This window comes from Eulemur rufifrons, chromosome 30 (assembly GCF_041146395.1).
Source record: "Eulemur rufifrons isolate Redbay chromosome 30, OSU_ERuf_1, whole genome shotgun sequence".
NCBI lineage: Eukaryota > Metazoa > Chordata > Mammalia > Primates > Lemuridae > Eulemur > Eulemur rufifrons.
The window spans coordinates 23547615-23561487 of NC_091012.1; the positions used below are offsets into that span (position 1 = coordinate 23547615).

Below are 13873 nucleotides of genomic sequence, written 5' to 3' on the forward strand. Positions count from 1 at the left end.
ATTTCCAACATGGGGAAGGTGAGCTGATTTGCGAGAAGAGCAACAAAGAGGGCGGTTGTGCGGCTGTTACTTGTGAAATACCATGGTGGTGTCAGTGGGCATTGGGACCTATGTACACTGTCATCTGTGTGCTGCCTTCATGTGCCATCAGAACAATAATTTACAACATTTTCCTTAAATCAACTTTAAACAGGCTTGTTTTCTTTAGCTCCATACCAAGCAATCCTATCTACAACATCAAGGGATTTGCAGACTATTAGCATTTTTTTCTGAATACACATTAAAATAGTACTGACAACCATGGTGTCCAAGTCCCCTTGCAATTCAACCCTGACATTTCCCTGCTTCCCCAACCTCCAGCAGAGTCTGCACCTAGCATGCAGACTGGGACTAGGGGACTGGTTTAACACCCAGGAACATCGGAGGGCATTCGAAGGGACCACAGCAGAACATTGTGAGAGACCTGGTCCAACAGCTGTGCAAGGCCCTGGGGACAGCCACCTAACCCCTTGGGCAGGCCCTGCTCAGGCCTCTGCTTGGTGGTAATGGGGGGTGGGCGGGGTGGGGGGCGGTTTGCACGGTAGAGCTTTTCCTGAGGTCCGTGCGCCCTCTGGTGGTCGGGTTCCCCATCTCTGTGCATTGGGGGCTTCCTTGTTTCCAGGCTAAACAAAAGAGGGAGACCCTCTGCCTTTGCCTCCCCCCAAGGGAGGGGACTAGTGATGAAACTAGCTTTAAGCTCCAGACCAGGAACAGATAAATGCTGCTGAGGCTGGGACTCAGGCTGCGCCGGGCGGGGGCGGCAGCCTGCAAGCCAGGCAGGGGCCACCAAGGGTCAGATAGAAAGGGGAGGAGGAGTGGTGGGCGGGCAGGAGCAGGGGCTTTGTTTTCCAAAGAAGGTCACCAGTGCAGAGAAAAGCAAACTGACGGCCATATTCAAATAGAGCAATTTACCTTCAATGAGTATTTTCACAGGAAAATAAAAAAAAAAATTCCAATTTAAACATTTTTACATTAAGAGCAGGGAACATCAGGCTGTGCTAAATAAATACAACACATAATGGAAACTGTACTTCAGTTCTTATATTGCAGCCAGCTACAGGAGAGAGGCGGGGGCGAGGGCCAGCGACAGACAGCAGAGAGTCATGCTCTTGCAGAGAGAGAAACCCGAGGTGGGGGAGGTGGGGGTTGGCCAGAGACAGACACAGGAGCACACACGCACACACACAGACAAGCTGCACAGATATTCTTATGCTATTGCTTCATCCTTTTCTCAATGAACAAACTGTGTTTAGATGAAAAGAAGAGATTAATTGCTAAACAGACACTTGCAGACCAGTGTATAAGGAATCTCTCATAAAAAGCTGCAGTGGGCTCAGAGATAGGACCTGTGGACCTGATCTCAAACGAAGAAAAGGCAGAAAATGATGCTCTAGGCAGAGGGAAGAGCATGAGAAAAGTCCTGAAAGCTTAAAAGAACATAAATGGTTGAGGCACAGCAAAAAGTTGTGGGAGGTTGGACCCAATCTGGGGAAAGGGAAGCTGGGGAGAGGGTGGGAGCTGAGCCCTGAAGTCTGTGTCTTCAACCAGTGGGCTGCCCATGTGATCCAGAAGAGCCACCTGCTTTGCCCTGGGGAGAACCAGATTCAAGACACAAGGTCCATCCCATGATGTGGGCTGGAAATTGGGCAGCTGTTGGGGCTAAACTGAAGGTTAACCAGGCTCCAGGGAAAAACACTGCAGATTTCTTGCTAAAATCAAGACAAAAAATTGTAATGCAGTCATCCCCTGCCTCTGGCCACAGTACCATCTCAGGGCTGCAAAAGTAACATCTCACCCAGGTTCCAACACATGATGAAAACTGAAATTCGCAGTGCAGCCTTAGCAATGAGCATCTTGGCAAGCAGTGGGTTGGGTCTTCAAAGACTTCTCTTCCTGTTGGCAGAAGGGACTTAGAGCCTTTTCTTCCAGCCCAGTGCCCAAAGAGAGAGTAGACACAAAGATCGGTCCCACCATGAATGCTATCTCCCTATTGCTGCCACTCTCAGGGACCAGGACCTCCAGGTGAGTCTTCTCCTGGTTAAGATTTATTACTGTAAGGTAGAGAAAAGGCAAAGAAATTACACCAAATTTAAAAGAAATCTGGCTAGAAGAATGAATTCACATAAAAATGAATGGTGATACCAAAAGCACAGGCAACAAAAGCAAAAATAGATAAATTGGATGACAACAAAATTAAAAACTGCATATCAAAGGACACAATCCACAGAGTAAAAAGGCAACCCAGGGAAAGGAGGAAAATATTTGAAAATCATATCTGATAAAGGGTTAATATTCCAGAATATATAAAGAACTTCTACAGCTTAGCAACCTGATCAGAAAATGACCAAAGAACTTGAATAGACATTTCTCCAAAGAAGATATACAAATGTCCAACGAGCATGTGAAAATATGCTCAAAATCATGACTCATTAGATAAATGCAAATCAAAACCACAATAAAATATCACCTCACACCCATTAGGATGGCTACTGTTCAAAAACAGAAAATAATGAGTGCTGGTGAGGATGTGGAGACATTGCAACCCTGATGCACTGTTGCTGGGAATGTAAATTGGTGTCATCACTGCAGAAAAGAGACTGGTGGCTCCTCAAAAAATTAAAAATAGAACTACCATATGATCCAGCAATTCCACTACTGGATATATATCCAAAAGAAATGAAAAGAGATATTTGCACACCCATGTTTATAGCAGAAATATTCACAATTGCCAAGTGGTAGAAATAACCCAAGTGTTTATCAATAGATGAATGGATAAACAAAATGTGGTCTGTCCATATAATGGAACACTATTTAGACTCAAATAATGAAGGAAATTCTGACACATTATACAACATGGATGAATCTTGAAAATGCTATGCTCAATGAAATAAGCCAGGCACAAAGGAAAATTACTGTGTGATTCCATGTAGGTGAGGTACCTAGACTAGTCAAATTCATAGAAATAAAGTAGAATGGTGGTTGCTGTGGGCGGTGGGGAGGAAGGAATGAGGAGTTTTTTTAGTGGGAACAGTTTTCATTTGCAAGATGTAAAAATTGGTTTCAGAACAATGTGAGTATACTTAATGCTATTGAACTATACACTTAAAATGGTTACAATGGTAAATGTTATATGTATTTTACCAGAATAAATAAGTAAGTGGTGTGCATTCACAGGAAGGCATCTGAGTCTGCACTTAGATTTTCTTGCCCACTAATTTGCTTTCAGGCTTCTGACATCTTGTAATGTCTGCTCAAGTGCCTGCTGGTCCAGGACATCCTCCCCAAGTCCCCAGGCAGAAGAACCAATGTTTCTGTCAAGACACAGCTACTGGCAGATGGAAGCATAGTTTTGGTCAGTTCTGTTTGTTCATTCATTCATTCATTCCTGTGTTCACTTACTCCTTCAATGAATAAATATTCTCTGAATGTCTCCTCTCTGCCAGACATGTCACCGAGGCTACAAACAGACCAGAGAGGAAGATTGTCTTGGCCTTTCCCTCAAAGAGCCCACAGTCTGTAGGGGAAACCAGATCCATCAAAACTGACCACACAGTCTAAGGGCCAGAACAGAGAGGCTCTTGAGCACTGTGGGAGCCTAGAGAAGGGGTAATTGACTGACTAGTGGTGGAACAGCTGCAGACAAGGGGGCCTTCCCTGAGGAGGTGGTGCCTGAGCTAAGTCCTGAAGACTACAGGGCTTGGGCAGGCAGGGGAATATAGCAGAGTGTATTTCAGATAGAAAGATTTCTGAATGGGGTTGGAGGGGACAAAAACCAGAAAATAACAAGTGTTGGTGAGGATGTAGAGAAATTGGAACCCCTGTACACTGTTGGTAGAAATGTAAAATGGTGCAGCCACTGTGGAAAACAGTGCAGAGATTCCTCAGAAATTTAAAAATAGAACTACCATATGATCCAACAATCCCACTTCTGGGTATTTACCCAAGAAATTGAAAACAGGATCTCAAATGGATGTTTGTACACCCCTGTGTGCAGTAGGCCCTTCATATCCTCAGTTTTCACATCCTCGGGTTCAATCAACTGCAGAGTGAAAATATTCAGAAAAAAATAAAAAATAATACAACAATAAAAAATACAAATAAAAGGCAATACAGTATAACAACTATTTACATAGCATTCACATTGTATTAGGTATTAAAGTGATCTAGAGATGATTTAAAGTATTCAGGAGGATGTGTAGGTTATATGCAAATGCTACACCATTTTATATCAGAGACTTGAGCAGTCACAGATTTTGGTATCCACAGGGGGTCCTGGAACCAATCCCCTGGGGACACCGAGGGACAACTGTATGGGGAAGAGAGAGGGTTTAATGGAGGGAGGGAGAGAATGCAAATAGCAGAGTTGTGCAGTAACCACAGATAGTTCAAAGGAATTTATTACTGTGTAGGTGTCTCTAATGCCTACATTAACTTGAAGAGTCTCCTGTCCACCAGCAGCCTTCAGAGTCTCTTCGGAGATGTTCTGCATAGAGGAGTGATGGCCAGAGCTGCCGGCCGCCTCTTTCTCTAGGAGGATTGCTAGCTGCCCTGCCCTGGAATGGACCAGAAGCCAGGAGCATCACCATCTCTCTGGCCCAGAGAAGCTGAGACCCCACTCCTGGCTGGCAGAGCAGGAGTTTGAGTGTCTGACAGGGAGGGACAGTCCTGAGTGAACACCCTCCTACCCACCCCCCTCCACCATCACACATCTTGGCCTGCCTTGGGAGATAAGCACCAGGTACCTGAACTAAATGTAGCCAGTGCTCAAACTACCTACATATGCAGAGAAATGGGGGCATTCAGAGCACATGTTAGAAAAAGTGGGGACCAGAACCAAGTGGGGAGTGGTTAGGTGCAAAGGAGCCAGACAACAGGGAGTGCTGTCGCAGGGTGCCCACGGATCTGCAGATGCACTTCCTCCAAGCAGATGGTTGTCCAGGCCTCCAGTCCCAGGACAGACCCCTGGAAGACAGTCCAGCTGCTCCCCTCTTCCTTCCTCAGACTTGGGCAGGCTGAAGCCAGCCCAACACAGTCTGCACTGGCCACAAGCTTGGCTTTTAGCTAGACTTGGAGAGGGACTCCTGATGTTTAGGCCAAAAACCTGGGGTCAGAGAGGCTTCAGGAAGCATTCACAGTACATGAGGGTAATGCACAGAAACCTGGAGATCTATACAGCTCTTCTAGCTCTTGGGGTGAAGGTCAAGACTGGAGAGGCAGTTGGGCCCCAGCCCTTATGGCTTCTCCTCTGCAGCTGGCTCGGGGCTGTTCATCCCATCTGACAGGTAGTAATCCTCATTGTTCTGCTTCATCTTGGTCTCCAGGACCGTGATACGCTGCTTGAGCTTCTGCTGGGCCCCGGTGTACTCAGCCAGCAGGCGGCCAAAGCGCGTGTACAAGGTGTCCATGTTGGTCTCCAGCTGTTCCAGCTTCTCTTGCACATCTACTTCCATGCTGGTTGCCACCTCGTTCTCATCCAGCAGCCCCTCCTTCATCAGGATCTCCCGACCTCTCTCCTCCAAGACCTTCTTGGCATCTGGGTACTCAGTCACAGCTTCCATGAGATCATCCTTGGACAAGCAGAAGAGGTCTGAGTAGCCCAGGCTGCGGATATTGGCTGTGCGTCGATTGCCCATTTTGCTTCCCTTAATGTTAAGGATACTGATCTCCCCAAAGCAGCTCCCAGCCGAGAGCAGGGCATACTGAGTCACACCATCATCAGCCACCACTGCCAACTTGCCCTCCTTAATTATGTACATCTCCTTGCCAATGTCCCCTTTGCGGCAAATGTAATCCCCAGGGCTAAAGACCTGGGGACGGAGCTTCAGCACCAGCTCCACCAGCAGGCCAGCCTCACAGTCATGGAAGATGCGCACTTTCTTGAGTGTGGACAGGTGGACGTTGATGGCTATCTCAGCCCTGAGCTTGGCTGGTAAGTTCTTGAGAACTTCCCGCTCATCCACAGTCTTCTTATTAGTCCACAAGTAGTCAAACCATTTAATGACCTTGGCTTCCATCTCCTTGCTGACCTTGTGGAACTGCATGTAGTGTTTGACGGCATCGATCTTGGCCTGAAACTCTGCCCGGGTGGCATTCATGTTGGAGATCATGGAGCCCACATTTCCCACAATGGTGGCAAAGATGAGGACACCAATCAGGAAGTCAAAGATGACAAATAGGAACTCTTCATCCTTTACAGGAGGTGGTGTCTCCCCAATGGTGGTGAGGGTCAGCGTGGACCAGTAAAGGCAGTAGATGTATTCCCTAGCCAGGTAGCCATACTCAGGGTCAGTGATATTGGGGTAAACCCAGGTGTCCACCCCAAAGCCTATGGATTTGGAGATGGCGTAATAGATGCAGGCATTCCAGTGGATGATGACCAAGATGTAAAAGACCAGGTTGCTGATGCGGAAAATGTTGGGGTAGCTGGTGCGTGTCTCAGTGCGGTCAAAGAACTCAAACATTCGGGCAAAGTGTAGCAGGCGGTTGAACCGCACCTCGGGGCTGTGGATGCCTACAGCAAAATAGATCAGGTCTGTGGGGATGATGGAAGCTACATCCAGCTTGAACTGCAATGTGTGGATGTAGTTGTCCCGAAGTTTCTTGGGGTCTTTGACCAGCAGCCCCTGCTCCAGGAAACCTAGTAGAGATGCAAGCGAGCACATCACCTCTGCCCTCAGACCTGTCCCTCTCTGTACGCTAATGCTCATCAAGGAACAAACTGCCCACTCAACTCTCCTTCCCAAGGAGGCATAGAACTCATATAGCAGGGCTGGCCAGAAGGACCCTAAGAGACAACCCCCAGATCCAAACCTCTCTAAGCATGTGGGACCATGAGGTTCAAAGAAGGCCAGTCACCTACCAAGTTCTCAGCCAAGCAGTTGAGTCCAACATCGTGTCCAGTGGGCTTCCTCAAAATGTGGACTCAGGCCTTTGGACTTATGGGTTATGCTACTGCCTGCTCATTCCAGTTGCTCACTGACCTGTACGCAATCGGATGACGAGGTCTGCGATGTAGACCACATCGGAGAAGTAATCCAGCACCAGCCATACCAGGTAGTAGCCTTTCTGTAGGTCACTGAAACAGGCTCTGCGGAGGACAGGGCTGTGCTTCACCCTCAAAGCCAGCCAAGGTCCCCTGGAGGCCCCAGACTGAGTGGCCACTGTGTACAGGGCTTGGGATGGCCACCAGGGGCACTATTGAGTCATAGCTAGCCTGGTGCCAAGGAGACACTGACAGGGAACTTCTACCCCGACCTTTATCATTACATAGACATCACCGCTGGCCATTACTTTTGTGTCTTGCCCACTGGACTGTGAGCTCCAGGAAGGCAGAGATCTCCTCTTAGTCATTACTTGTGCAACATGCCTAGCCCAGGGCACCAGGATTCGAGTGCTCAATGGGTGTGAGTTAAAAGAATGAATAAGTCATTGGAAGAACAAACTACAGTGCACAGCTGAATCACCTCCATGCTCATCTCCTCAACATACACCTATTGAGCACCCAACACACAGCACTGGCCAGTCCAGGTGAGAGAGGGTGTAGTGGGAATGGAGAAAGTTTGGAGGCTGCAGGAGCTTCTTAGAAGGAATGGGCAGTATTTGGTGACTGAGTGGGGAGGGGCCTAGGGAGAGGGCAGAGTCAGGATGATGGTCCAGTGAGTGTATGGTCAAAGGGAGGAGCGGTTAATGCTGACTACTCAGTCACATTTAGAATCAAACTCCATCCCCCTCCCATTCCCACCGAGGCTGTCCCACAGCCCCCAGCACACTAGCACTCTTCTCACCACATCCTCCTCAGCTCCCAACAGGTGTTCAGTCCAAGCCTTGCTGAATGAATGACTGAGGCGGGGCTGGAGTGGAGTGGGGGATGTTTTCATGCAAAGCTGCTTGTCGAGAGTGGCTTTTGAACTGAGCCTGCTGGGAGAAGACTCTCCATGGGTTGAATGCGGGGAAAGGGAATTTTCTCTTGAGGAAGCAGCATGTTCTGATCCAAGAGTAGTGAGTGTGGGGGCAGGGTGTGTCCAGAAGGTGGAGAGAGGGAGAAGGCCAGGTCCAGAGGGCCTTGAAGGCCATGCTCAGGACTTGAACTTCATCCTGTGGGCAATGGGGAGCCATTGACGGGTTTATGAGGAGAGAGTGGCATAATCAAATCCCAGTTTTTAGCAGCCGTGGTGGCACATTAAATTGGGGGAGGGTTGGGGCTAATAGGGCAGATGGAGGTATTGTTGGTAGCCAGGGAAGGAGGGCTGAGTTGGGGTAAACTCTGTATCAACAGCTGGGACTGATGTGCTCTCAACCCAAGGGCCTGTGTACTGGGCTGCTTTGGCCACTCCCTCCTAGGCCCTGCCTGCTCACCTGGCCACCAGCAGGCACCAGTTGTAGAGGACAGGCATAGCGATGACAAATAGCCAGCGATAATACCAGTCCCCAGCTGGGTCCAAAACAAAGAATTCAAATTTCTTCCTGAGGAAACAGAGAGAGGCCAGGCTTAGGGATCAGGTCCCCTGCCCCAGTGTGGCAGCACCCCAGCCCCCAGAGGACAAGGGTCCCCAAGAAAGCACTGCCTAAGAGGATGTGTGTGGTGAGGGTGGGTTGTTCAGGGACCCACAAGCTGGTGCCAGGCCCGTGAGTGGAGTTCAGATGGGTGAGAGACACCCTTCTGCTCATTCTGACCCTAGATAGGCCCATTGGCTTCTGTGTGCTCTAGAGGGCATGCCAGGGACAGAGCTTTCAGTAGGGACAGGCCTGGGGAGGGATCTCCACAGGGCGGCAGTGAGGGCACACAGGAACTCCAGGCAAGTGAACACCGTGTGCTTCCTACCCGCCCCCGACTCCATTTCTGGCCTCCAGCCTCCAAATCACTTTCCCACATGCTGAGTCCTGCCTTGGCAAGGGTCTTTTTCCTCCACTGGCCAGAGGTGCGGAATGTCGGCTTGGCCAGACATTTGCAGTCATCTACTCATTCCTCAAAGGACAGACCCTCCAGCTCTGCCTTGTCTGCCTTCCCTGCACTCTCCTGCTCCATCATTCGGGCCTTGCCCACCAGCACCCTCCGCACTGCCCCCACCACCGCCCCCACCACCACCCCACATGGCCTCTTCAAGACCCAGTTCGTCCCATATCGGAGGGAGCTAGGAAGGACGTGCCCGCCAGAGTGCTCCGTGAGCACACTCCCTTGGCATTCCTTGACTACTGCAGCTGGACCGAATTGGGGAGCAGCAAGAGGACATCTGGCAAGGGGCAGCTAAGAGGACAAAAGTCACTGGAAGCTCCCATGGCAAGAAGGCACTGAATGTTGGAGAGGCCGTGACAAGGACAATGCAAATGTGCTGTAGTTAAAAACACAACAGGTCACACCTACCCACCACTTTCCCCAGTATTGTTGGGCTCAGCATAGCCCCTGGTCCACCCCTGGCAGTGACATTAGAAACTCCACAGAGCCCTCCCATCACATGCTTGGGGGCCCTTTCACCCCACAGGCTGGACAACTGTACTTGGTGCCCTTGCTCTCGCTGTCCTTGTCGCCTTTGCCATCCCCCTGCTGTGTCGTCACGGTCTGGAGCTCAGGCCCACGGAAACGCTCAAGGAATGAATCAGGCCTAGGTTCTTCCTCTCGAAAATTCTTGTTGGCCCACTCTCTGACGACCCTCACCAGGCGGACAATCCTAGAGGTGAGAGAGAAGGAGCATGAGCCCAGCGGAGACCCTCTGTTCAGTCTGCTAAGGGAGACAGAAGACAGGAAGGGAAACCTGGAAACAGGCCAGGCCATGAGTCCCCGTGCGCTAGGAGCTGAGACAGAGGCCAGCACTGAGGGCAGAGGGCTGGAGCTTAGGCATGAGCCTGAATGCAGCCCAAGGGGAGAGGTTGTCCTGGAAACGCTCCTATGGGAGGTGTCATCTCAGTTGATGGTGCAGAGCAAACAGGAGGCCTTCAGGACAGGATGCAGGCTGTGTTAAGGCAGGACCAGCCAGGAATGAAGCCTGCCCCAGGCTTCCTGATTTCATCATGGGACCCGAGACTCTACAATGGAGACCTCAGGCCCTCTTCCTAGACTCCTCTGCTGGGAAGGATATCTCCCCCAGTGTGGAAACAGCCAAATATGACTGGCCATTATGAGCTCTTCTCCCAGGAGCCTTAGCGGCTACTCAGGCATCAGGAGCAAGGAGAATTAAGTTTGGCTGGCACTGATAGCGCTCCCTGGAGGTCTTAGAGGACAGGCCGAGTGGAACTGAGAGGAAGAGGGCCACAGTAGCCACCCTGACAGGCCCCATGTGCTGGAGTGGGGGAACAACAGGGCAGTGGTAGGACCCACCTGCGGAAGCCACCCCTCCCCCGCTGTGGGGCATCCATGTCTGCCAGCCTCTGCAGTTCTGAGGAGGTGTCATCATCAGCCGCAGACTGTGGCCTGCAGAGGAAAGAGCAGAGTTGACCCAGGATTCTCTGGGCATGCCATGTCTGCCCTCCTGGCACATGCCTAGAAATCCCATGATCCTCTTAGAGGTTGTCCTAGAGCCAGGTATTGCTGCTCTGTGACAAAAAGGCAGAGCTGGGAGGAAGTAGCAGACTCTGGGCCATTCCCAATACCATGCAGCCTCAGTGGACTCACCTGCTGCTGGTCCTGTGGTCATCTTTGCCATTGGCCTTAATGGCAGGGGGTGCATGATGGTTGCGGTTATTGGCTGGAGAGCTCTTCACACCGTTGGATTTTTCGGTCATCCTCCATGTATGATCAGGACCCTTATCTGCCAGGGAGAGGTCCAAGAAGAAGGTCACAGAGGACCCTGACACTCATGGAGGGCAGGACAGCTACAAGTGGGCAGGATGGGCTCGAACCCAGGCCCGGGCCCACCTGGAAAGCTTCAGCATTGCCCAAGTACCAGGCTCCAAATACCAAGAAAATCATGGTACTCCCTCCACCCTGATAAGTAATTTAAAATGGAAACAGTGCTAAACTATAAAATGTGGGTTTTCTTTCTTTTACCCTAGTGGATTTTTTTTGCCATATGGACTATCAAAGCTGAAACAAAACAAAAGAAAACCAAACAAACACAAACTGTTTAACCCATCTTCCAGCACTCTGGCTTTGCAGACGTCTGGCACATGCTTAAGCAGATGAGCACCTCTAAACCAGCCCCTGCCAAACCCAGAGCCCGAGAGAGATGTGTGTCCCTGGCCCAGGGCAGCATCCCTCCCAGCTGAGGAGCATGAGTGGTCTTGGGTAACGAGGACCAGAGGGCTGGGCGGGGCGAGGGTAGGGAGCAGCCTGAGCATATGCCAGACGTCTGCAAAGCAAGGGCGCTGGAAGATGGCTGAAACGGTTTGTGTGTGTGTGTGTGTGTGTGTTTTGTTTTGTTTTGTTTTGAGGGAGGGAAAGGGTGTGGAACTATTTGGGAAGGAGAACGAGTGGGACTCGGAGGTGGATTGGGTGTGGGAAGCAAGGGAGAGCAAGTGCCAAGTGAGTGGGATCACAGGGGAAGAGGGGACAGAGTGAGGGGCCAGGGAGAACCCCAACAGTTAAGAGTTGTGCACAAAACAGACTGAGAAGGAACAGGCCAGGAGATAACAATCTCAAAGAGAGACAGGACATTGTGTCCCACAGTGTCCCTTTCTTGCCACAGTCAGAGAGGCTGTGGTGGGAGCCGCTGGGACAGCTCTTCCCTGCCGGGGCTGGTCAGCATGCCCTACCAGGTGTGGCCAGAAATGGTTGGCACAACTGCAGATTGCCTACTGCTGGGTGCACAGCCCTGAAGCTGTTCCAGAGCCCGCCCTGCCCAGCTTGTCCGAGCTTCTGAAGCTGTCACCATGGTGATGGCAGACACGTCAAGCAGCCTCAGAGCTGCTCGCCTGGTGCTCTCTGTGGAACGATGGCACCAGGATGCTAATGAGGGGACCTGAGGGAAAGAAACCAGCATCTCTGAGTCCCTGCTTGGACCCTGGAGACAGCAGACCATGGAGACAGAAATTTCCAGGCAATGCAAACAAAGCTGGGGCCACTCACACTGATCAGTTTCAGGGCTGGCCTCCTGGAGAAGGGGGTGTTGAAGCTAACCAGGGCACATGGCAAGTCTATGCCTCTCATCCCCCCTGCCGTGAGCCCTGCTCCTACTCTGCCCAGAGCATGCCCTTCCCTCAGCCCTGCTGCCCGCACTGCTGCTCCGCCACACTCCCTCCCTTTCGTTGCCTCTGCCGCTCAGGCTGCTTGCCCCGAACACGGCAGTTAGGCTGGTGATTCTCATGTCCACACCCTGTCCACGAAATCTCATCCAGTCCTAAGGCTCTAATCACCACCATGTCCCAAATCAAGTACCCAGCCCAGGCACCTCTCCCAAGCTCCCCACCTATATCTCAACTGCCTACTGGACATCTCCTTTGAGATACTTCAAACCCTCAAACCCAACACAGCTAAAACCAAGCTTGACACCTTCACCTACAAATTGGCTTCTCCTCCTATTTACACACCTCAGAACGGGGCCTGCTCTCTTCCCAGTCACTGAAGCAGGAAATCTGGTTGTCAACCATAAGGCCTTCTTTCCTTCATCACATCTAAGAAGCCTCTGTCCTGAGTTGATTGATGCCCCCCACAAAATGTCAAAGGCCTGTCCAACCATTGCCCTCCACCCCCAAGGCCCTGGCCTGGTCTCAAGCCTCCACCACGGCTCTCCAGGCCCACTTGCAGCCAACACTGGCTGGCCCAGCACCCACTGGGGTCTGGACTGAGGGGCACGTGGACACTGTCAGCATTCACATGGGAATTGAGGCTCTCAGGGGGGATGAGCCCACCCCCATACCATGAGAGCAGAGAAGAGGGCTGAGGTCACAGCTCAGAAGAGCTGCAGCTCTGGCAGATAGCCCAAGGGCTGAGCGAGGAGTGTGACAACCTTGAGGAGGGAGTTTCAGGCAAGGCAGGGTTTGGGAAGGGAGCCCAAGTCAGGAAGGTAAGGGCAGCTTGGAGAGCCTGGGCACTTGTTCCGCCGAGAGGACAGCTGGCGACCTTATCAAGAACAGCGTCAAGAAGTGGTGGGAAAGACAGTGTGTCCAACAGGGTTTCCGAGTGAGGAGTAGGAGGTGACAAGCAAGAGATAGGGCATGTAACTAACTCCTAAAAGGCTGACTGAGAGAGAAAACAGAGAAATAGAGTGGGAGCTGGAGGAGGATGTGAGCTTGAGACAGATTCTCTATGTTGCTATTGTTATTCTACATCAACAAGATAAGAAAGCAAGTTTCAAGGTTTTGAGGAGGGATTCAGTAGATAATGAAAATATGTGTGCCCGTGAGCAGCTCTCGTGGCGGCTGGAGCCCAAGAAGGATGGCTGTAATGGGTGGGTTCAGGTACCAGAGGAAGAACACGGTGGGGGTGATGGCGACTGAGCGGCAGGCCAGGAGGGAAAGAGGTGATAGACATTTGAGGAGGGTGTAGAGGACAGTGAGGGACATGTGAACGGATTTGGTCTTAAGACCCCAGCTTAGGGAAACGGGAGGGGGTCACAGCTTCAGAGCACATACAGACTTTGCAGGAGGCCAGAAGGTTTGCAATAGCTGCTGCAGGGATGGACAGGGGACACCAAAAAAGCATGACAATGACACTAGGCTTGGCAAGGAAGAAAGCAGACCATGTAGTTGCCAAAGAGAATGGAGATGGGCAGGGGATCCTAGGTGAACACTGGAGTCCCCAGGGAGGGTGCCTTTCCACGAGAGTAAGGCATGATGATTCTATAAAAAGCCCAAGTTCAGTCACAGTGTACTTCTGGGCCGCTTTTCTCCTTATCCACAAGTTGAGTTGCCAGATCAACACTTTGTAGAGTCTCTTGAACTCTGGTTGAAAGCATTTTGAGGA

At 51.0% G+C, this 13873-nt stretch overlaps 1 protein-coding gene across 1 annotated transcript; it reads right to left on the minus strand.

Annotated features, from left to right (window-relative positions):
* Window positions 1-5000: 5000 nt before the first annotated feature.
* CNGA2 (cyclic nucleotide gated channel subunit alpha 2) lies at window positions 5001-10781 on the minus strand. The gene is made up of 6 exons (XM_069463535.1): window positions 10646-10781; window positions 10352-10444; window positions 9534-9704; window positions 8395-8502; window positions 7020-7126; window positions 5001-6676 (listed from the first exon to the last, which is right to left on the minus strand). The coding sequence occupies exons 1-6, from the start codon at window positions 10753-10755 to the stop codon at window positions 5271-5273; spliced, it is 1995 nt and encodes a 664-aa protein (XP_069319636.1). The 5' UTR covers window positions 10756-10781; the 3' UTR covers window positions 5001-5270.
* Window positions 10782-13873: the final 3092 nt, after the last annotated feature.

Excerpts from the sequence above, each read along its gene's own strand:
- CNGA2 (XM_069463535.1), bottom strand. The coding sequence starts at position 10,755 with ATGACCGAAAAATCCAACGGTGTGAAGAGCTCTCCAGCCAATAACCGC. Across the intron at positions 9,705-10,351 it reads GGGAGGGGTGGCTTCCGCAG|GATTGTCCGCCTGGTGAGGG; the intron begins GTGGGTCCTACC and ends TCTCACCTCTAG. Across the intron at positions 8,503-9,533 it reads AGCGAGAGCAAGGGCACCAA|GAAGAAATTTGAATTCTTTG; the intron begins GTACAGTTGTCC and ends CTGTTTCCTCAG.